At 48.3% G+C, this 19,273-nt stretch overlaps 7 protein-coding genes across 7 annotated transcripts; 5 read left to right on the top strand and 2 right to left on the bottom strand.

Annotated features, from left to right (window-relative positions):
* Positions 1-1,941: 1,941 nt before the first annotated feature.
* TRUGW13939_03291 (uncharacterized protein) lies at positions 1,942-2,312 on the top strand (the record flags this gene model as incomplete). The annotated part of the gene is made up of 2 exons (XM_035486476.1): positions 1,942-2,153; positions 2,210-2,312. 2 exons carry the CDS (start codon positions 1,942-1,944, stop codon positions 2,310-2,312), a joined length of 315 nt encoding a protein of 104 aa, XP_035342369.1.
* A 1,130-nt stretch (positions 2,313-3,442) lies between these two features.
* Positions 3,443-4,411, top strand: TRUGW13939_03290 (uncharacterized protein; the record flags this gene model as incomplete). Its single annotated transcript, XM_035486475.1, has 2 exons — positions 3,443-3,807; positions 3,898-4,411. 2 exons carry the CDS (start codon positions 3,443-3,445, stop codon positions 4,409-4,411), a joined length of 879 nt encoding a protein of 292 aa, XP_035342368.1.
* Positions 4,412-6,962: 2,551 nt separating this feature from the next.
* Positions 6,963-8,343, top strand: TRUGW13939_03289 (uncharacterized protein; the record flags this gene model as incomplete). Its single annotated transcript, XM_035486474.1, has 2 exons — positions 6,963-7,390; positions 7,446-8,343. The coding sequence occupies 2 exons, from the start codon at positions 6,963-6,965 to the stop codon at positions 8,341-8,343; spliced, it is 1,326 nt and encodes a 441-aa protein (XP_035342367.1).
* A 1,397-nt stretch (positions 8,344-9,740) lies between these two features.
* TRUGW13939_03288 (uncharacterized protein) lies at positions 9,741-11,738 on the bottom strand (the record flags this gene model as incomplete). Its single annotated transcript, XM_035486473.1, has 2 exons — positions 9,741-11,303; positions 11,364-11,738. 2 exons carry the CDS (start codon positions 11,736-11,738, stop codon positions 9,741-9,743), a joined length of 1,938 nt encoding a protein of 645 aa, XP_035342366.1.
* Positions 11,739-12,418: 680 nt separating this feature from the next.
* On the top strand, positions 12,419-13,092 carry TRUGW13939_03287 (uncharacterized protein; the record flags this gene model as incomplete). The annotated part of the gene is made up of 2 exons (XM_035486472.1): positions 12,419-12,751; positions 12,832-13,092. The coding sequence occupies 2 exons, from the start codon at positions 12,419-12,421 to the stop codon at positions 13,090-13,092; spliced, it is 594 nt and encodes a 197-aa protein (XP_035342365.1).
* A 241-nt stretch (positions 13,093-13,333) lies between these two features.
* On the bottom strand, positions 13,334-17,662 carry TRUGW13939_03286 (uncharacterized protein; the record flags this gene model as incomplete). Its single annotated transcript, XM_035486471.1, has 4 exons — positions 13,334-15,842; positions 16,041-16,074; positions 16,224-16,542; positions 16,598-17,662. The coding sequence occupies 4 exons, from the start codon at positions 17,660-17,662 to the stop codon at positions 13,334-13,336; spliced, it is 3,927 nt and encodes a 1,308-aa protein (XP_035342364.1).
* Positions 17,663-18,125: 463 nt separating this feature from the next.
* On the top strand, positions 18,126-18,946 carry TRUGW13939_03285 (uncharacterized protein; the record flags this gene model as incomplete). Its single annotated transcript, XM_035486470.1, has 2 exons — positions 18,126-18,281; positions 18,368-18,946. The coding sequence occupies 2 exons, from the start codon at positions 18,126-18,128 to the stop codon at positions 18,944-18,946; spliced, it is 735 nt and encodes a 244-aa protein (XP_035342363.1).
* Positions 18,947-19,273: the final 327 nt, after the last annotated feature.

Genomic DNA, 19,273 nt, shown 5'->3' with positions numbered 1-19,273 from the left:
AAAAAGTCCAGTGTTGTTATTTCCTAAATAGATAAAAGGTATAATAAACACAGCTCGCAGGAATGTTACAGAGCATTCCCTGCATGAATTGAAAATGTTTGATAGTACGTACTTAACTACATGATACATAAATGAACTCAAGCAGGTTCAAAGGGTCCCCTTAGTCATCATGACGATATTGATCGCCGGCCAAGGTTGACGAGTTGATGATAATTGATAGGGGCAACGCACGCTTGCAGCCGTCTCCATAACTTATCCCCGCTTTCTCTAAATGGGGGAGGTGTGGCGCTGATTATTACATGTGATCGACTGACTGACTACATAGTACATGCAAGCAACTCCTGTATATAAGCAGCTTGATATATATTGAAATGAAATTCTACATGGATTTATTTCAAAATCTCTTTATTGGTCTATTATTTATAGCTTTTACTCTTTTCCACATAAATTTATCCCAATTGCGGATCCTTACTCTCAGATGAAAGAGTTGAGTCTTAGGACATGGTCAATAATATAAAAAGATGGGATTGAATCTATTTTCGGACTGGTGACTAGTTGTTTATGAAGTCGAAAAACTGGTCCAAACCAAGTGAAGAAAAAAGAATTGTTGCAAGAAACCCCTTGCTTACCATTTTTAGAGCATTGTTGGCGCTGGCAGATTTGGATCATTAGAATACCTCTTTCAGCAGCTACAGAGAGCAACTCGCTCTTTGAGAATAGTACAAGCTCCCAATGCACAAGTACAAACGCTGTCTTTCTCAGAGTCTTAAGCGGCTCCCTTTCATGAAATAGGTAGTCGGCTGGTACAAGGTAGGAATGTTCACACGCATGGTTGAATCAGCAAGCCCAGTCATGGAACAACGAGATATTCATGAACGAATACAGTTGAGTCCATGCTCATCACTAGCATCCATAGGTTGATGTACTTCCCGTGGCTGCTCTGACCTCGTTTGTTAGCATTCTTGAGATCGAGAATCGAAGAGCTACCTAGTCGGTTAAGCAAAACGCGGAATGGACGGGGACATGATGTCGTCGTGCTGAATAACAATCGGTACGTATAGATCCGGAAGGGTGACAAAAAAGGTAAAAAAAAATAGTAAAGTGATGGGCGATGGTTAGAAAAGCGGTGTGATATCTGTATTAGTCTCGCGTTAATGCATCCAGAGTTGTAAAATCATGCTCACAGATTGGTCTTTGCTTTCCGGTATGAACTTGGACTCGGGTTCCCTCCAATGTGATATATCACCGTTTGTTCAACTGACTCAACCTGTGATCAATGAACAAAAAAAAAGTCGCTTCAAGCTTTGGTTAGTCGTTTCCGCTTTCGGCTTCTACCTCTTTCTTCCTCTTCCTTATCAAATTCACTCTCTTCTAACTCTTGCGTCACCAGCCCATCGTTGGATTCGCTTCCTAGCACAGATGTATCCCTCCGGAATTGAAAGCTAGGAGTGCCAAGAAGATATTACGGTTGTCTGCGTAGCCAGGATGGAGAAGACGACGAGCTGCGCGGTGGATGCGTTGCTATCGAACGGTCGATAGGGAGGTTTCAAGGATAGCATGGGTTGTGTATGTTTATGACGTTTTGACTGGACGCGTAAAATTTTTTAAACCAAAAAACAGTCATGCTGGTTTAAATAATAATAATGCTTTATGTTTATGTCTCCATATTTCCAACGGGGGCTTAGCTAAGCCTAAAGCGGAGGTCGGCAGCCCCTCTTGTTTCATCCAGATCGCGTGCCTGTGTTCTTTTGCACTCAGCATCAACATCAACCGACTTTGACTTTGACTCTGGCTATCAACTATCGCTCAGTTATTGCCAGCATAAACATTGCTCGCTAGTTTATTACCATTTTATCGATCGCTCGTTATCGCCTACTTTCCAACTCATTGCATGCACTCGGCCCGGACTTCTTAAAGTCGATTTTCCCAGTTTCCAACAACATGGCGAAAAACAGCTTGTTCCCCATCATCGTCCTCTTCACGGTCATCGGAATCCTTGCCCTGATCGGATTTGTTGTGTACAGCATCGTGCAGGATATTAGCAACAAGACCAAGGCGAACATGGAGAAGAAGAACATCAAGTTCTCCAAGGACGGGATGAAGGTGTCGATGAAGGAGGTCAACGACGAGGACTACAAGGACCAGACTCAGAGGTGTGCATCTACTTGGCTAGAGTTTTGGTATGTTGCTGACAAGGTTATGGGTATAGTGTGTTGGTCAATGTGTGGAATCACTCGTCGTTCCCCGGGTACAAAAGCAAACTGTGGAATAACGGTGCTACGCCGGAGGATAAGAAGGTGAAAAAGCGGTAAGATTGGCTGCACGTTTTTGGAAAGATGGGATTCAAACTGACTATGTTTCTTGTAGTCACGCATAAACATGTCTCATCATGTCTCATTCTGTCAGCTTCTTATTGCCCAACTCATTCAACATCCTGGGGGTGTGCCCTTCGACAAGAGGCTGTTCTGTACTTTATTGAATCTCTAAACCGACATCTCAACCAAACGAGTCTGATTCTACTCTCTCCGTCATTTGCGGAACGAAGTGAAGCAGATTTTATCTGATTCTCTGATGGATTCTTCTGGCGTTGTTCTACGGAATAAATGCGCTTTTCTTTCTGGTTTGCTGGCTTTTGATACATATCGCTTGACGTTTCGCCGATTCACCGATTCACCGACTTTGACGTGCATATTTTTCTTTTTATTCTTTTCATCTAGGACCTTTGTTGAATTCCGCTCCGTACATACTTTCATATTCTTCTTTTTTCGGCTCTTCAAATGGATCACTTGACTGTAAAGCCGGCTCATAGTTCGGGTCAATAACGCCATAATGTAGTCAGATATCTGCCTGTCATTAGAATTCCTGTTATCTTTCTAGAATAAAGACTACAAGACTCTAGAGAAAGAGAGAGAGATACTGATTGGACGCGGGCGGAAGCTGCCGAGCGGGGCGCTATAATGGACAACTATTGGCTAATTGTACGTCCCACCTTCCCTTAATAGACTAGCGCCAATTCTATCACGTTGCACCAATCAGCATGGGCGTTGGCAGCAACGTGCACACCTCCTGCAGTCACGTTTGCATGTCGATAGGCTCACAACTTACCAACTACCCTGACTACGACTTGCCAGTACTAGTCTTTTTTAGCTGCTGCTTGCATTGCAAATGACAATGCCGCCATTGGCCCGCTTTCAGCCATAATGGAGCTCCAACAAGCTTCTCGCGCGCACCAGCCGAGAGTAGGAATGTTGTGTCGCTGCGGGGACACGACCTCGTGCTGCTGCTGGATACGATGCTGTGCGACTTTTGGGAGGAATTAATTTAAAGAAATCGGGGATTTATTTATCTTGTGTTGCCCCCCGCTCTTGTACCTCTTTTTTTTTTTTTTTTTTCTCTTGCAAGAGAAGCAGCAAAGGGGAAGCTCACAATCGATATATACACCATGTCGTTCTCCTCCGTCAAGAACCTGCTGGCTCAGTACTCGCCCGTCTCAGACAGTTCGTCCTTTTCAGACGTGGAGAAAGACACCCAGTTACCGCTGAGCAGGGATGTCGAAGCACCGTTAGATACCGGCAATCTCATGCAGCAGCAGCAGCAACAACAACCAAAAAAAAGCTTCGTCGATGCGCGCGTGATATCCGATGCCATTATCGGACTGTCCGATGGCATGACAGTACCCTTTGCCCTCACGGCGGGCCTGTCGACTCTCGAGGATACCAGGGTTGTTGTCTTTGGCGGGCTGGCCGAGTTGATTGCTGGTGCGATTTCGATGGGATTGGGGGGGTATCTTGGAGCGAAGAGCGAAGAGTGCGTTATCTTTTTTTTTTTTTTTTTTTTTTTTCAAAAAAACCATCACTATCAAAGAATGATTGTGAAAAGCTAATAAAAAATAAATAGAGAATCATACCGCGCAACGCTCAAAAAAACATGCCAACAAACCGCCACCAACCCCGAAACCACCAGCACCCTCATTTCTGATATTTTTGCTCCTTACGAGCTGCCCGACCAGCTGGTCTCGGAACTAAGCAGCCATCTGGCCGACTCCCCTAATTTGCCTTCATTCCTCATGAACTTCCATCACACATTGCCCGAACCTTCCGGATCACGGGCAATAACATGCGCCATAACGATTGCATTGGGGTACTTTATCGGCGGGTTTGTACCGTTGGTGCCGTACTTTTTTGTCGGCCCTGATGATGCTTTTCATGCATTGGCGTGGTCTGCAGCGACAATGGTGGTTGCCTTGTTTGTGTTTGGGTATGGGAAGACGTGTTTTGTGTCTGGGTGGAAAAGGCGCGCGGATGTTTTGAGGGGATTGTTTGGGGGTGTGCAGATGGTTATTGTAGGGGGTGTGGCGGCCGGGGCGGCCATGGGGTTGGTCAAGTTGTTTCAATTGCTTGGGTCGAGATAAGCAATGAAAAAAAAAAAAAAAAACTGATGGATGTAAATATATGACAAGACATTTGAGGCGTTATCATCGGGCGTTTGGTGGGTTTGGTGGGTTTAGGATGGGTTCAAAAGGTCGGGGTATTTGTTTAATGATATGTTTGCTTGATTTGTTAAATTTAAAATGTTCAAATGTTCTAGATGTGTATACATGTAGACTACATAAGTAAGAGGAAGAGGTCACTTGGTGTTGTGGATACATTCCTAAATAGGAAATTTGATGTACAATGTATGGGCTGCCATCTATGCATAGTGAACTCTACACAAATACATACATATACTCATTAATTAGCCAAAAACATATAGAAATCATTATATATACACATATATATGTATATGTTTATATATCTCTATATAAGTCGTGACATCATATGATGTCAATCAGTCAACACCAGCATCGCCATTGCCAAGTTGCCGTTGAAGTCATCTGCATCATGTACCTGTAAGGGGCGTACGTACGTATGTATCTATGTACCTACCTGTATTATCACCGGTACGAAAAGTGTTGTAATACCAGCGAGGCGCTGTTGACACCGCCACACGTTCAGCTGGGCTGAGTTTGGCCCCATGGTGCGACAGCAGAGCGCGCAATTAATTATTATTATTATTAGGGCTCCTGAGTTACGCGTATTCAGTACGGATGAATAAGATGGCTGCACGTGGGCTGGCTGTTGAACTGTGCGGCTGGAGTAGTGTCGCTGCTGGACATTATTATTATTAGAATACTCCGTACGTACTAAATAAAATGAGCTGGCTGGGTGTATTAATAGAAAGATGCATTGGATTGGTCGACCTGCCAAGGAATAATTTGCGCCGGATGGTTTGGACAGTATTACTGTATTACTATTGGCGGGGAGCTCGGCGGCAGGATCGGTGGTATCTTTTGCATCTTTTTAATGAAAGCTAAAATAATTTAAAACAATCATATTCAAAATTGAAGCACATGTGATAGTTACTTGGTACTAATTTATCGGGCTTGCTTCGGCGTGTCGGAACTTGGCTCGGCCGGCGGACGAAAAAAGTCTTCCTTGCCGTAATCTCCGTATCCGCCGTATTCCTTTTGCATTATTTTACCACTAGTCCCGTTATAGAAGTTATGCGCATTCATTATTACTCAGTTAGTTAGTAGTACATCAGACTACACCAGACTACTGCTGCACAATAATGGCAAATGCTCTGCCAAGTTGGGTGTTGTGCAGCTGCATAGTAGGTTTATACTAGTTAACAGCGATTGGCCTTATCACGCGCCGACATCACACAGCGAATCGCCGGCACAATGCACTGTTGACGATTCGCGAGGACATGCAGCTAAACAAACGATCACCAGCGTCCCCGGGTGCTTCGGCTGCAAACCTGCGTGCTTATATACTAGTAGGCGTTACTACTTACTAGTACTTAGTAGCCTCCGTGCCCGGCCGGAGACGAGCGAATTAAGTCTGGGCGAGACTCTGCTAGGACTCGAGGAGGCTGGAGGCAGCACGAGCCAACCCAACGCTTTTTCCAAGTTCAACTAGCAAGCAAGGGCATAGGGAATAAGTGCACAAGTAGAATCGAGGGAAGATGAAAATTGGGGAGCTGGGGCGGCTAAGCCAATCTCGGGCTGTGATCTGTCTGCTAGTGTCTTGGCGCTGGCCTGCTTTGGGTAAGACGGCCCCACCGGGAGAAATTGCAAATTGCACTTGGTTTTGGCATTATTCTTTGGCGCCCGCGTAGTTAAAAGGGCCTAAGGCAAGCAGCGAGCTATTCTTTAGTATTTACTAGCAAATGGTAGTACTATATTGCATCAGATGCTATGAAATGCTGCACCAGCAAATGCACCTGGTCATGTGCTGTCACTACAAAAACTTACTTAGAATACAGACACCGTATGCAAATACGCAGAATACTCGATATCCGGCTCATCCGCCTCCAAGTCAGTGACGCCATTACCAGCCGTACGTAATACCGTAATACCAATACGCGCCGCCTGCCCAATCCGCCCCGCGGGCCGCCCGGCGCCAATCAGCGCGCGTCTTGGCCTGTAATGGTACCCGCCGCCCCCCTTCTTGCTCCGTCAGAAATCAGATGCTGCGCTCTCTCTCTCTCTCGGTCTCCTCACGTCCTTGTCCAAGCTTTTTCTTCCCTCCCTTTTCTCTTTTATCCCTCTGTCCGCCCGTTGCCGTCTTCACTCTCCTTCATTATTCCGTCGTCGTGTTGTTGCCGCTGCTGCTGCCGTTGTCGTTGCCGTCGTCGTCTGTCGCGACTATCCTCTCCCTCCGCCGATTGCCTCGCTTATCGGCCTGTTCAAAAGGGGGCTGAATTCCTCCTGTTGAGGCTGTGTGTGTGTGTGTGTGTGTGTGTGTGCACAAGCAAGCAGTTCCACCGTGGCTCAGTCTCGTTGTGGATAGCTCAGAACCATTCAAGGAGGAGGGAAGCGATAAAACCGGTCGTCGCCCCTACGTCGCCGTCGCCGTGTTGTGTCGACACATTCACATCCAGGGAAAGCAGGATCCGGTCTTGCTCGTCCCACCTTCACCATGATGAACCCGTCGATATCGATACCGGCCTGGAAGGATCGGCAGCACACACAGTTTAGCAAGATTCCGGTCATGCCATGGCGGTCATTCAAACTACTCATGCCGCATCGCATGCGACGGAGACTGCGATCGCGCTTACGCAGTCGCCAGTCCCCAGCTTCGTCTATCGCTTCCATGCAGACGTCCTTCTCTCCTAGGGATACATTGCGGTCTCTACAGTCGTACCGGTGGAGCGCCTACGACTTCCAATATCTCTTGCTCATGATTATTGGAATATTTTCACTCTCGCTCATTCAGGCCCCCGGCCCGATGGGTAAAACCGCCATTGCCTCACTACTCCTGACCTCGCTTCTCCTACCCATCACCCGGCAGTTTTTTCTGCCTTTTCTTCCAGTAGCTGCTTGGCTAATCTTCTTCTACGCCTGCCAGTACGTTTCCACCGCTTTTTTTGCTATTGTTGAATTCAACTGACTAATGTTACAGGTTCGTTCCATCCGAGATGCGCCCGGGTATCTGGGTTCGCGTCCTTCCGGCTTTGGAAAACATTCTGTACGGAGCCAACATCAGCAACATCTTGTCGGCCCACCAGAGCACCGTCCTCGATGTTTTGGCCTGGATCCCTTACGGCCTGTGCCACTATGGAGCGCCTTTTGTGGTCTCGATCATCATGTTCATCTTCGGCCCCCCCGGAACTGTCCCTGTGTTCGCCAAGACTCTTGGTTATATCAGCTTGACAGCTGTCTCCATTCAGTTGATTTTCCCATGCTCTCCCCCATGGTACGAAAATCGATTTGGCCTTGCTCCGGCCGACTACTCGATGCAAGGCGATCCAGCAGGTTTGGCCCGGATTGATGCCCTGCTTGGTATTGACCTGTATACCTCTGGATTCCACGCATCTCCCGTGGTCTTTGGTGCCTTCCCATCTCTTCACGCTGCGGATTCGACCCTTGCAGCTCTCTTCATGAGCCACGTCTTCCCCAAGCTGAAGCCGCTCTTTGTGACCTACACCTTGTGGATGTGGTGGGCTACCATGTACCTGTCTCACCACTATGCCGTTGACTTGGTCACCGGTGGCATTCTTGCTGCTGTGGCATTCTATTTTGCCAAGGCTCGATTCCTGCCGAGAATCCAGCGCGACAAAAAATTCCGCTGGGATTACGATTACATCGAAAGAGGAAACGGTCCAGATGAGGGTGGTTACGACTTGGCTCATCTGGATGGAGATGTGAACCTTGATAGTGACGAGTGGACTGTGGGTTCATCGTCCTCTATCTCATCCGGCTCTCTCAGCCCGACCGAGGATCAGCACCTCTGGGAAGGCGAGACATTAGCCTCATATTCCGATATTGAAGCGGCGCGCCCATTAGGGAACAAACTTTGAACAAACACCCTCAGAACAGACCTCATAGACCCCGTCAACTGTGGATATACATGATCGACGGCCGTCCTCCCGTCGACACTTTGCATCGCTGATTTCGCTAGCGCTGTTATCGGTCCACTGCGCAAGTTTTAATTTCAAACTGCGCAGGAGCATCATCTTGTGTTGTAATAATTTGAGATTTTTTCTCCCCCTTTCTCGCTTTGGTCCATTTTTCACCGGTGCATTTTATTCGGTGCAACTGGACTTGCTGTTGCTATACATGTATAGCATCAACAAGCGATGCACATATTTACCGATTTTGGATTTTTCGACACCAAACCCGGTCAACCTCCGTCCATAATATTAATTCCGGCAGTCGACGATATTTCTGGCGTCTTTATTTTCGATTCAGCCACGGAATCTCGCCTGCTGCCGTTGGAGACCTTCGCTTGTACATTACCACTTTTAATTTCTGCCTCTCGAGGCAGTACCTTTCTATTCTCACCGTGTCTTTCGCTACCAATTTTTTCAACAACCAAGCCATCCTTTTCTTTTCGCTTCTCGGCTTGGTTGCTCTTTTTCACCATATAACGAATTTCATGTCACTCGCTTACATTGGAGCCTGGAGAACGGGATACAAAAAAAACAACAATTTGATTTTTTCTGGAACCAGGATTGCATTTACAGCACTTCACTCGCTGTGCTTATAGAACGCGACTGTCGGTTTCGGCGACAGGCGTATCTTACAACAACAACAATAGAGATTTGGCGCCACTCTCGTGATTACACTTGTTGAGCAGTTCGGCTACTTTCCCGAGCAGCTGATGTGTGATTGAAACCGAGGTGTGTGTGTATCATCTTTGCTTTTCTTAGGGGATGTGTGGTGGCTTGAAGAACCTTTTTAAACATTGGTGCATGGGAAATTGGAGAGAAATGGATCATCAATTGCAACGTGTAAGGGCATGGCCGACGGAGGCATACCTGCACTGCTATGATGAACTTCCGAGAGGAATATCACCGCCATGAATCGATCAGTCAGGAGATGAAATAGGGTTCTGTTTTTTTTGCTGGCCTTTTTTCTTTCTTTCCTGGTGATTTTGATCGTGGTATCAATCAATATTATTAATGATAGTACAATGCATACACTAATACCTCTCACTTGCTCGAACTATTGTAGACTCGTAGTTCAATCTATACAGTCAATATATCATGATATTGATATCAATTTACACACAGTTTAACCAGGTTAAGTATATTAATATCTGCAATTATCTGATTGATTGACCTATACAACGGATATACTCGTGTCGAATTAATTACATGTCTACAAGACCAAAAAAAAGAAAAAGCAGCCACGCCAGCCAAGACCCCAAAATCTAAACCGTAACCCTAAGGGACATAAAAATGTATATCTTTATCTATTCATCATCTGTGATCTTGACTTTCCGCGCATACTCTCTAATATTGGACACGTAATTCTCCTCAATCTCATGACCTTTCCCACCAGCCACACGCAATAGCAAATCATTCAACGAGGCTCGTCCAAGGATATCCACATGATCTGCGGTATTAGGACCTCCGCGCGCCGAAAAACTGTCGGGCTCGTGCGGCATTTCATGGACTGTGATTTTGATACCGGCTGGGTTGTAGCGTTTGATATCCTTCCAGCCGCGCGAACACATGTAGCCCGTGCTTAGCAGGTTTACGGTACCGTCACCTTCGCCCATGACGACGCCGTGGTCTGCGCCATCGGGTTGTTCGGTGACGGTGGTGTCGATGGAGACGTTGAGGCGGGTGAGCGGGTCGTGTTCTTCTTGATAGAAATACGCGCGCTCAGTGGGTTTGCCGACGCCGTAGAAACAGTAGATTTTCAGATCGGGGGCTAAAGGTAAGCGTGATTCGAGAGGGTTGAGCCATTTGCGTGGATCGTTTTCGTTGGCTTCCACTTCGGCGCGTGTGTGTGCTACCCCTTGCGAATAGCTGGTTTCGACTTGGTGGCGGTACCAGTCTTCGGACTGGTTGAAGAGGTACGCGAGACTTCCCTCCATGGTCAGGTTCTGGCTCGTCCAGGACGAATTGACCTCGCGGAAGTTGAGAAAGCTGCCATATGTGAAATTTTTCTTGTCCGGTTGGTCGTCCGGTGCCCAGGTTGCATTTCCCCAGACCGCATCGCCGCCCTTGGGCAGCATACTCGAAATGCCCGGCATGGCGCGGAAGATGTCGGCGCGTTCGTCCTTGGACAAGAATCTCTCGAGCCCATACACGGCAAAGGCATTCAGCTGTGCCGTGTCGCGCATCTCGCCCGAGAGCACTGCGGTCAGGCCCTTGACGGCGCCGAGCATGCAGCCGCTGATATTGACCCAGGAATCGATATGGCGGTTAACCCAGTCCTTGCCCCCCTTGCCGTGGTTCTCGCTTTCCACCCATTTGAAAAAATGCATCACCACTTGTGAGCCCATGCTGTGCGAGACCAGTGCGATCTTCACCCCGCCCACGCTGACTGTCGTCTCAATGTACGACTTGATCCGGCTAAAGTACTGGTCTCGCGTCTCCAGGTTGATATACGAGAGCCGCCAGTCGTACGCTGCGGAAAACGCGTTGGTCGGGTCGTATCCAATAGTGGCCATGTTTTCCAAAATCTTGTTCCATATCCAGTAGCCCGTAATAAAGAAATCCGTCGCGTCGAAGCCCTGTGCTGCGCGGAGCTTGATGTTCGGGGGGTCCAGCCCGGTCTCCTTGTCGAGCATGATGTGGTTCTTCCACGAAGCTTTGTCCATGACCAACGCTCGCATCATGCTCCAGCTTCCCCAGAGTCGCTTGCGGAAATACTGGCGTGAGTCGGTATCGGTGCCCCAGCTTTCCAGTCCGGTCGAAATGACACCGGGGATCATGACCACGGGGTGTTTGGCGTGAACGCCTTGGGATTTCAAATACAGTCCGACGGAGAAGGAGTCGTAGTTGACGGTATCGCGTTCGTGTTGCTAATGAAAAACAATTAGCATTCGATCATGTCTTTGTCCCAAAAAAAAAAAAAAACCTACTGTAAACTCTCTGGCATCCCGTAGAATCCCCTGAGGCATAACATCAATCAACGAATCCAGATTTAGATCCATCAGTGCATCCAGACTGATGACCTCATTATGATTTGCAAAAAACACGGCGACAAATATCCCAAACAGCCCACCTAGCATAAACACAACGCTGTGCCAACGCTTGCCGCGGGGCTTCGATAAGTTTCTTTTGAGCTTGACCAGGGGGCTTAACGTTCGCTTCTCGTCTGTGTCGACATCGGCGGGAGTGGATGATGTAGATTGGGATTCTTCAGCATCCTGCTGAGGGTTTGACTGTCCATTGTTGTTGTTGATATTATCACCCTGATGGGCCTGGTTGACCGGACGGCGGCGGACATTCGTCATACTCGCTGCTGGAGGCACAGCAAGGCACCGGTTGTTCTGTCGCTATCTTTTCCCCCACTGAACCGGAGGTTTGAAAAAGTGTAGAAATAAAACGAAGAACAGAGGGGGGGAGATGGCAGATAAGAAAAAAAGCCCGGCGCAATGGATTAGCCCACAATCACATGGCAAGACGTCAGTTCGCATCCGCCAGTTCCTGCTGCAGACGGGAATTGACAGGGGCTGTAAATAACAAAATAAACAGTCCCTGTTTTAGGGTCCTTGTTGCATGAACAATAATGATAATAATAGCAATAGCAATAATTGATGAATGTAGATCGTGCATAAAGTTGGAGGAGGTGCAGCAAAGGTGCAGAAATCGGGTTCGTTTGTAAACCTTAAGTGTCCGCGGCAATCGACATCCGTCTGTGTTGACTGTTGATGCCGAACCGAGTCCTCTCTCGACAGACTAGCACTTCAGCAGCCCAACAGTCGATCGAGTTCTTTTGCCATATCACCGAATTCAAACAATCCAACTCCTTGGTCACTCATTTTCGTTTAGACTGCCTAGCCGCCCTCGTTCTCGACTGCTCCCGACAAACTCACAAACTCAAACTCGTCACCTCCGAAACCCCCCTCCCTCGAAACCACCCCTCTAACTATCTTGAAACCTCTCGAAACCTCTCGCGAATGGTGCCATTAAAATGAGCAAGCTCCACTATGTCCAATACACCAACTCTCGCGAGAACGAGTACCTGCCCGCAATGCGCCAGCTAATCTCCAAGGACCTCTCCGAGCCCTACAGCATCTACGTATACCGCTATTTCCTATACCAATGGGGCCACCTGTGTTTCATGGCCATGGACGAGCACGACACGCTCGTCGGCGTCGTGGTCTCGAAACTGGAATCTCACAGGGGTGCGCAGAGGGGTTATATTGCCATGTTGGCTGTGCGCGAAGAGTATCGCGGGCAGGGGATTGCGACCAAGCTTGTGCGCATGGCGATTGATGCGATGATTGAGCTTAATGCTGATGAAGTCAGTAGTTCACCTTTTTTTTTTGTCCCTCTCTCTCTCTCTCTGTGTATATATATATACTAACGTGAATGGGCAAAAAGGTCGCTCTGGAAACAGAAGTCACCAACACAGCTGCAATGAAGCTGTACGAACGCCTCGGCTTTCTTCGAAGCAAACGCCTGCATCGCTATTATCTGAATGGGAACTCGGCATATCGTCTGGTGCTGTACTTGAAAGAAGGTGTTGGGTCAATAGGCATGTCCTACGGTATTCCTCTGGGCATGGACCCAAATCAGCTCCCCATGGGATATCAAGACGCCGCGTTGCCAGTCTCGAAGCAAGAGAATGGCCAGTTTCTTTGAACAGTACCGACGCTTGTGATGATAGATAGACTTGGGCATGGCATTTTTCTTTTTACTTGTTATAGCATACCATATACCACCAATTTTACGACATAACGAATCAATGGGCATTTTATCAAAAAGTGTTATATAATTTACATATTCTATATATTTTATATAGTACAGGTGTGGAACGATGCCACATTGACATAGAGTACATGGAAATAGTGAGTAGAGCTTGGACCCAAAGCCAAGATAGCTATTATGTGCTGGGTAGAACAGGCGACAACACCTCGGCTTCGCCTTTTTCTTCTTCCCCTTTCTTTTCCTCCCCCTCTTTGCGACTTTTGGTTGGTTTTTCCCGACAAGGGACATCCATCATCAGACCGAGAATCTCAGGCAACGGGCGTCCGTGCATGTCATTTCCCCCGGTTCTGAACCAAGGGGTTTCCCGGTCGAGTCTGATAGCCGCCTCCAACATGAGAAAAAGTCCCTCGACGGGCTCACGAGTCTTGCCATATATATTGTCGTCGAGGACCAAGCGCTTGATCAGCCTTAATCTATCCACGTTGGACGCTTCCATATGCGTTGTCGCGTACACCACCGGGGTTTCTGCGTGCGGAGGAGGTACCATGGCCTGCATGTGTTCGGAATGATTTATGTCCTTTTCCCGGTACCTCAGTCCGACCACAAGTGCTCCGAGGTACGAGTTTAGCTTCTTGGTGTTGAGCGGTTGGTCGACAGCATGGTTCTTCAGGGAGAGTCGCACAATGTGTCTCATCAGTGGGGTGGTCTTGTCTCTCATGCATGCATATGCCCAAAGGACCCGACATGCGTTGTATGACTTGGACCGGAGGGCGAGAATGAACATCTTTTCATAGTTTGAGGAAGACAAAAAGAATTCATAAGTGTGGAGAACTTCGCTCAGAGCTGGCATGGCTACGTAGAATGAACGGAAAAATAAAAAGGCCAAGTCAATGGTGCTGTTGGACGGGGTGAATTGGTACCGTTTGAAAGCGCCAAAAACCTCCATTAGTCGGCTGCTTTCTCCAGCTGGGGCGAGTTCCATCAGGATCAAGTTGAGCAGTTTGATTGAGACGGCCGTATCGCCATATTTCTTCTGTAGAGATTCGAGGAAAGAGGAGACATCACCGCCATCTCGAAAATGGGCCGTAAGCATGATGTCGATGTTATACTCCATCACATCGTACAGGACTCTCCGGTCCGTCAAGAGTCCCAATTCTCTCATGCGCACCATCACTTGGTGCCGCGGGCTGGGTGAAATAAGACACTGCAAGAAAGCAATCCAAGTCTGTCCATTTGGCCGAACCCCGAGCGTCTGCATCCTTTCGAGAAGTGTCTTCAAGAAGTTGAGATCCTGCCGCCGGGCAGTCGACCGAAGAAAGATGTTATAAGATTCCGTTGTAGCCACAGTCAAACTTTGGTTGAATATGAGACGGGCCGAGGACAAGTGTTCATGGCTGCACAGATACTCGAGGGCCAGGTTCAATGCGCCAGTAGAAAAATAAGGCTTGAGCTCTGGCCGCTTGAACAGGGTCACAAGTGATCTCTCCACGTCAATCGTATTTTCTGACGACTGTCTGCGGATCAATTGGTCGACATACCATGTGAAACCAGGGACACTATACGCCGGTACCTTCCAAGCTGGATCCAACTCCTTAGGAGATTCGAGTCCAACAGAGTCCACATCATCCCAGACGCAGCGGATAAAAGGCACGGCGACACCTTTCTCATGCAATGCGAGCATTGATGGGATAATAGGCATAGGCGGCCTATCTATCCCAAGCAACTTTTTGGGGTTATGTTTTTGTTTTTCCCCTTCCTGGCCGTGTTCGATCTGACGTATTCGTTTTTCCACCAGCTCGAGGGCTCGCGTGGACCCGGATATCACGACTCGCCGGTACATGCCTTCACTCTCACTCAGATCCAATACTCGAATACGACAACCATTCCGAGCACTGACATCCCATATATTCTCGTCCGACATTGGCATTCCGCAGAGATGCGCAACGGTCTCCTCGCGCACAAAGATTTCCTTGCGGTTCGTCTGGCCTGACTCCTTGGGTATTTTCGCATACATCTCTTCGAGCAGCGCCATAATCTCTGTCCAGTGCGGCGCATTCATGGGCTGCCCGTTGAGCCGACGGTAGGTTTGAACATGTTTCCGGTAAGCCACCTTCATCCGCTCTTTGTATGGTCTGTTTTCGAGTCTTTTCTCCTCTGCGTCTCGCACTCGTTTGGCCACGTTTAGCTTCTTTTGTGATTGCGTAAGTTCGGGTTTGCGGAATGGTCTCGTCGGCCGGTTCTCCGGCGCATCTTGGTTATGGTTTGATTGGGCTTCGCTGTCGCCCGTAGGCGAGCTCGTCTTTGGGCTGTTCACGGGGCCATGTTGAGGCTCGGTAGTCGCACTCGGGTTCTCTGTTTCGGTTTCTCTCTGCACCGGGTTGCTTCCGGATTGTGTCGATAATAAACGTGTTGATTTGCAGCACGGGGAAAATCTGTCATGAGAGTTTTGCAGCTTCAAACGACTCGAAGATGGCCGGAGAGCAGCAGAACAATGAGCTTGTCGTATGTTGGGCTGATGCCAGCGAGGGCAGAGGAAATGCAGAGGTTCGTTCGGTGCTGCTGCTGCTGCTGGAACAACGATATTGTCCACAAAGGCTGAAAGTTTACCATTTCCAAGACAGTGTCTGCTGCCGCGGGTAATCATGAGGAGCCGATAGAAGAAAGAGGAAGAGCAGCATGCGTGGCTTCAGGTGTGTTGTTTTTCTTGAGGGGTTCATGTGTTGAAAAAAATATTCATCGGCAGTATAATTTCAATGGGGCAATTGTCAAACACCCTCATTGATTGCGACAAGTTTAAGGGACAGGGAAAGTCGAGATATTCAAGTCCGAAAAATATCTCGGCGGATGTATTGTTGCGCGTTTGGCCGTTCCGGGCGCCGTACCGCGTGTCTAGATCTAGCTGTCTTGGTCTTAGAGCTATACACCACTTGAATATATGCTTCACAATATAACTGTTATACATATTTACATATATTAATACGCTCATTACAAATAACATGAAGCTGTCGGGAAGTAGCCTCAGTATATATGACCCTCCTTTCCAATATTGGCCGCTTCGGGAATACCTCGGATCTCTCCCAGCTGGCTTGCTTTGGCCTTGCCCTTGTCAGACGATGTCTTGGATGAATGATATGACTCGGGGCATTTAGCATGCATATGCTCTTCCTTGGTGACATCAAACACATCATAGTCCGATATTTCCTTGTTGACAGCATCTATAGCTCTGGACAGATTGTTCCGCCGTCGGCGTTTTGCTTCAATCTCCTTGTCGTCAACATCCTCTTGCGGCTCGTCTTGGGACGCTTCGTCGACACCATCTTGTAAAAGTTTCATAAACTGCCAGCGTGATGTTTGGAAAACAAATATTGAAAGGATTTCAGGGACCTGCAATTCAGATTAGCTTCAAAATGTTCGCTTTGGAGAAGAATCATTGTCTCACCCTGTCTTCAAGATAAAAAAGCTCTTCTCCGCCTTGGGCCAAGAACTTCCTTAGAATATCCACCCTTTCTCGATCTATGATTGCGTCCTTGAGAGCTTGTAGTAACTTCGGGATGTCTTCCACTTCCTCAACCAATGAATAATCCCCCGGCAAAGCGCCAGCGCTGTGCCTAGCTTTAACTAGTAGAGCAGCATTTGGATCTGCCAGGCTGGGATCCTGACTGGCGATGTTCTGAGAATGAATAGTAAAGTAGTCTTCATTCAGCTTGTGGGCCAGCTCCATGACTGTTTGTCCTCCTGCCGCTGCCGCTACATTTCTCCCTCGGAAATGTCTCTTCTTAGTTCTCAGCCTGACCCAGCGCCTTCGTCGCACATATGAATGGAACCATGGGTGCGTGCCGTGCCAGCCGCACTTTAATCCAAAGGCGAACGAGTACTGCCACCCTTCTTCGTCGACGTCGTTGGACATGTCCACGAACCACGACTGCCAGGCCCATTCCCAGCTCGGGTCGGGCACTTGCGCATTCGTTATATCAACGGGGCTGTAACTATACTCCTTGTTTACCCAAGCAGACGGATCAAACTGAAGAAGCGAGCGGTGCGAGTAAAAAGGTATCCCAAAGAAGAACGACCCCCTTTGATTCTCATACAAAACGTCCAGCTCCGACGCTGGTGTCGAGTCTGCCGCTGCCAAGCTCTCTGGATCTACAGAGCGAGTAGTCTGTGTTGGCACGATTTTCAGCAAGTCCATATTATTATTGGTATTATTATTGGCACTTTGTCTCGAATCTTCAGTCCTGCTGTCAGTTTGGGTATCCGTCAAGGAGTAGCGAGTCGAATTCCGCACAAAACTGGTGTCATCCAGTATGTTGTCGACTCTTTTTCGCTGCCATTTGTTGTATTTCCGCTGTGCGAAACCGCTCTTGACGGATCCTTTGGTGATGCGCCTTGCTATTGACGGCAAGCTTGGATTGGAGATTGTTGGTGTGGCTTCTCTGGTAAGTGATTCAGAGGGGGCTGTGTTGTCGACAAGGCCGATGTTGCCTTGATCATCTTTGGCGGTCATATTTAACTTTTTTTTTAAAAAAAAAAGGAAAGAGCAAGAAAAAGTTGGTCAGACGATAGAAAGGGAATTAAGAATAACAAGTGCATTCATTGCCCTCGCGAAGAGGGGATGTCACTATTATAACGCCGTGCGTCTCGGCGTAAAGTATAAAATATAATTTAGCAAAGGAGCGAATAGACCAACGTGGAGAAAGGACAGTAATTGCAGTCCATGACACGAGTGACTGTAGAGAAGAAACACGAGGAGGTTGAGGAAGAAACGAGGAAGCAAGTACTATGACGATGAGGATGCATCGGGGCCACCGCATCTGGCCTATGGTAGTAGATGTAGTGGGGCTGTGAGTCCGAAAGCGGACTAGGGCCAATTTCGCAGTTTAAACTGAGTAAACAACTCCCAAGAGTTAATCACTTAAAACCACCGCATCTATCGAAAATTAAAAAAGTCCAAAGAGCCAGTCGCAAATATGCAAGCCCCTCACCACCGCAAAGTCGAACTACAGTCCAATGCAGACCTCAGTTTTCTCTACACCAACGCGCTCGCGCTATCACGCCAGAAACTCGACGAAGTCTATCCCGAGCCCGACGAGGTGAAGACGCGAGTCAATGAGCTGCTTGAAGAGGTATTGCTTCTTTTTTTTTTTTAACTTCTACCTCTATATATATATACCCAACATACGAAACTAATAATTGTGGGCTTGTTTTAAAGTTCATCCACCAGACATATACCCTCGCATCCGACTCGATCAGCATCAACGGCGTAGACCTCAACACGTCTGACCGGTCAACAGGCCGAAAGAAGAACCTGCCCTTGGGCTCAGCATTCTCCGCACCCGAGACGATCGAATACGAAGCCTTTGACGGCGCGCTCGCGTCGCGCGTCAGCTCGCTTTACGCACAGCTCGAATCGCTCACAACGAGCGTGGCACAATTACGACGCGAGGCGCCGGGCAAGGCAGCCAAGATGTACGCCGACACGCTGAACGGCATTCTCGCCGAGGAAGACGCCGAGTTTGAGTCTCTCATCACCAAGGAAGATCATACTACGGAGGAAGCTGAATGGAAATTGGATATCCCGTTTGGATCAGACGCAGAGCGAGAGCGCTGGCAAAACGGTGAAATGGCAGAGGTATACTCGGAGACATTACAAACTCTGCTTCGGTTGCAGGGCGAGTACGTCGAGGGTGACGAGCAGGGAAGCCTGGAAGCGTCGCAGAACGCGCTGTCGACGACGATTGGCAAGGCCGAGAGGGCAGGACGCGCGGTAGACGTTGTGAAGAAGATGTGATGGACTTGATTGCACACTTAAAACGTTCTACAGGTCTGACCTACAGGACTGACAACAGCCTGGCTTTTTTTTAAATCCTGGATATACTTCCCCGGACATGCTGGTTAGATCGAGCTGGGAAACCGTTGCGCCTTCGCTCAGATATGATGGACCAGAGTTCTAAATCCATGGATCCCACCGACCCGACTTACTCTCTAAACTCGCATTGCCGAGTTTAGGTCTGAGGAGGATTCGCTTCCGGGAATACGCAAGAGCATCCACTCCGCTACGATCTTGTCCATGATGATATCCAGAACAAGAACCTCTGGAAGCGGCGGGGGACCTCTA

This window comes from Talaromyces rugulosus, chromosome II, assembly GCF_013368755.1.
Source record: "Talaromyces rugulosus chromosome II, complete sequence".
NCBI classification, from domain to species: Eukaryota; Fungi; Ascomycota; class Eurotiomycetes; order Eurotiales; family Trichocomaceae; genus Talaromyces; species Talaromyces rugulosus.
This window is presented reverse-complemented; position numbering and strand designations above follow the sequence as displayed.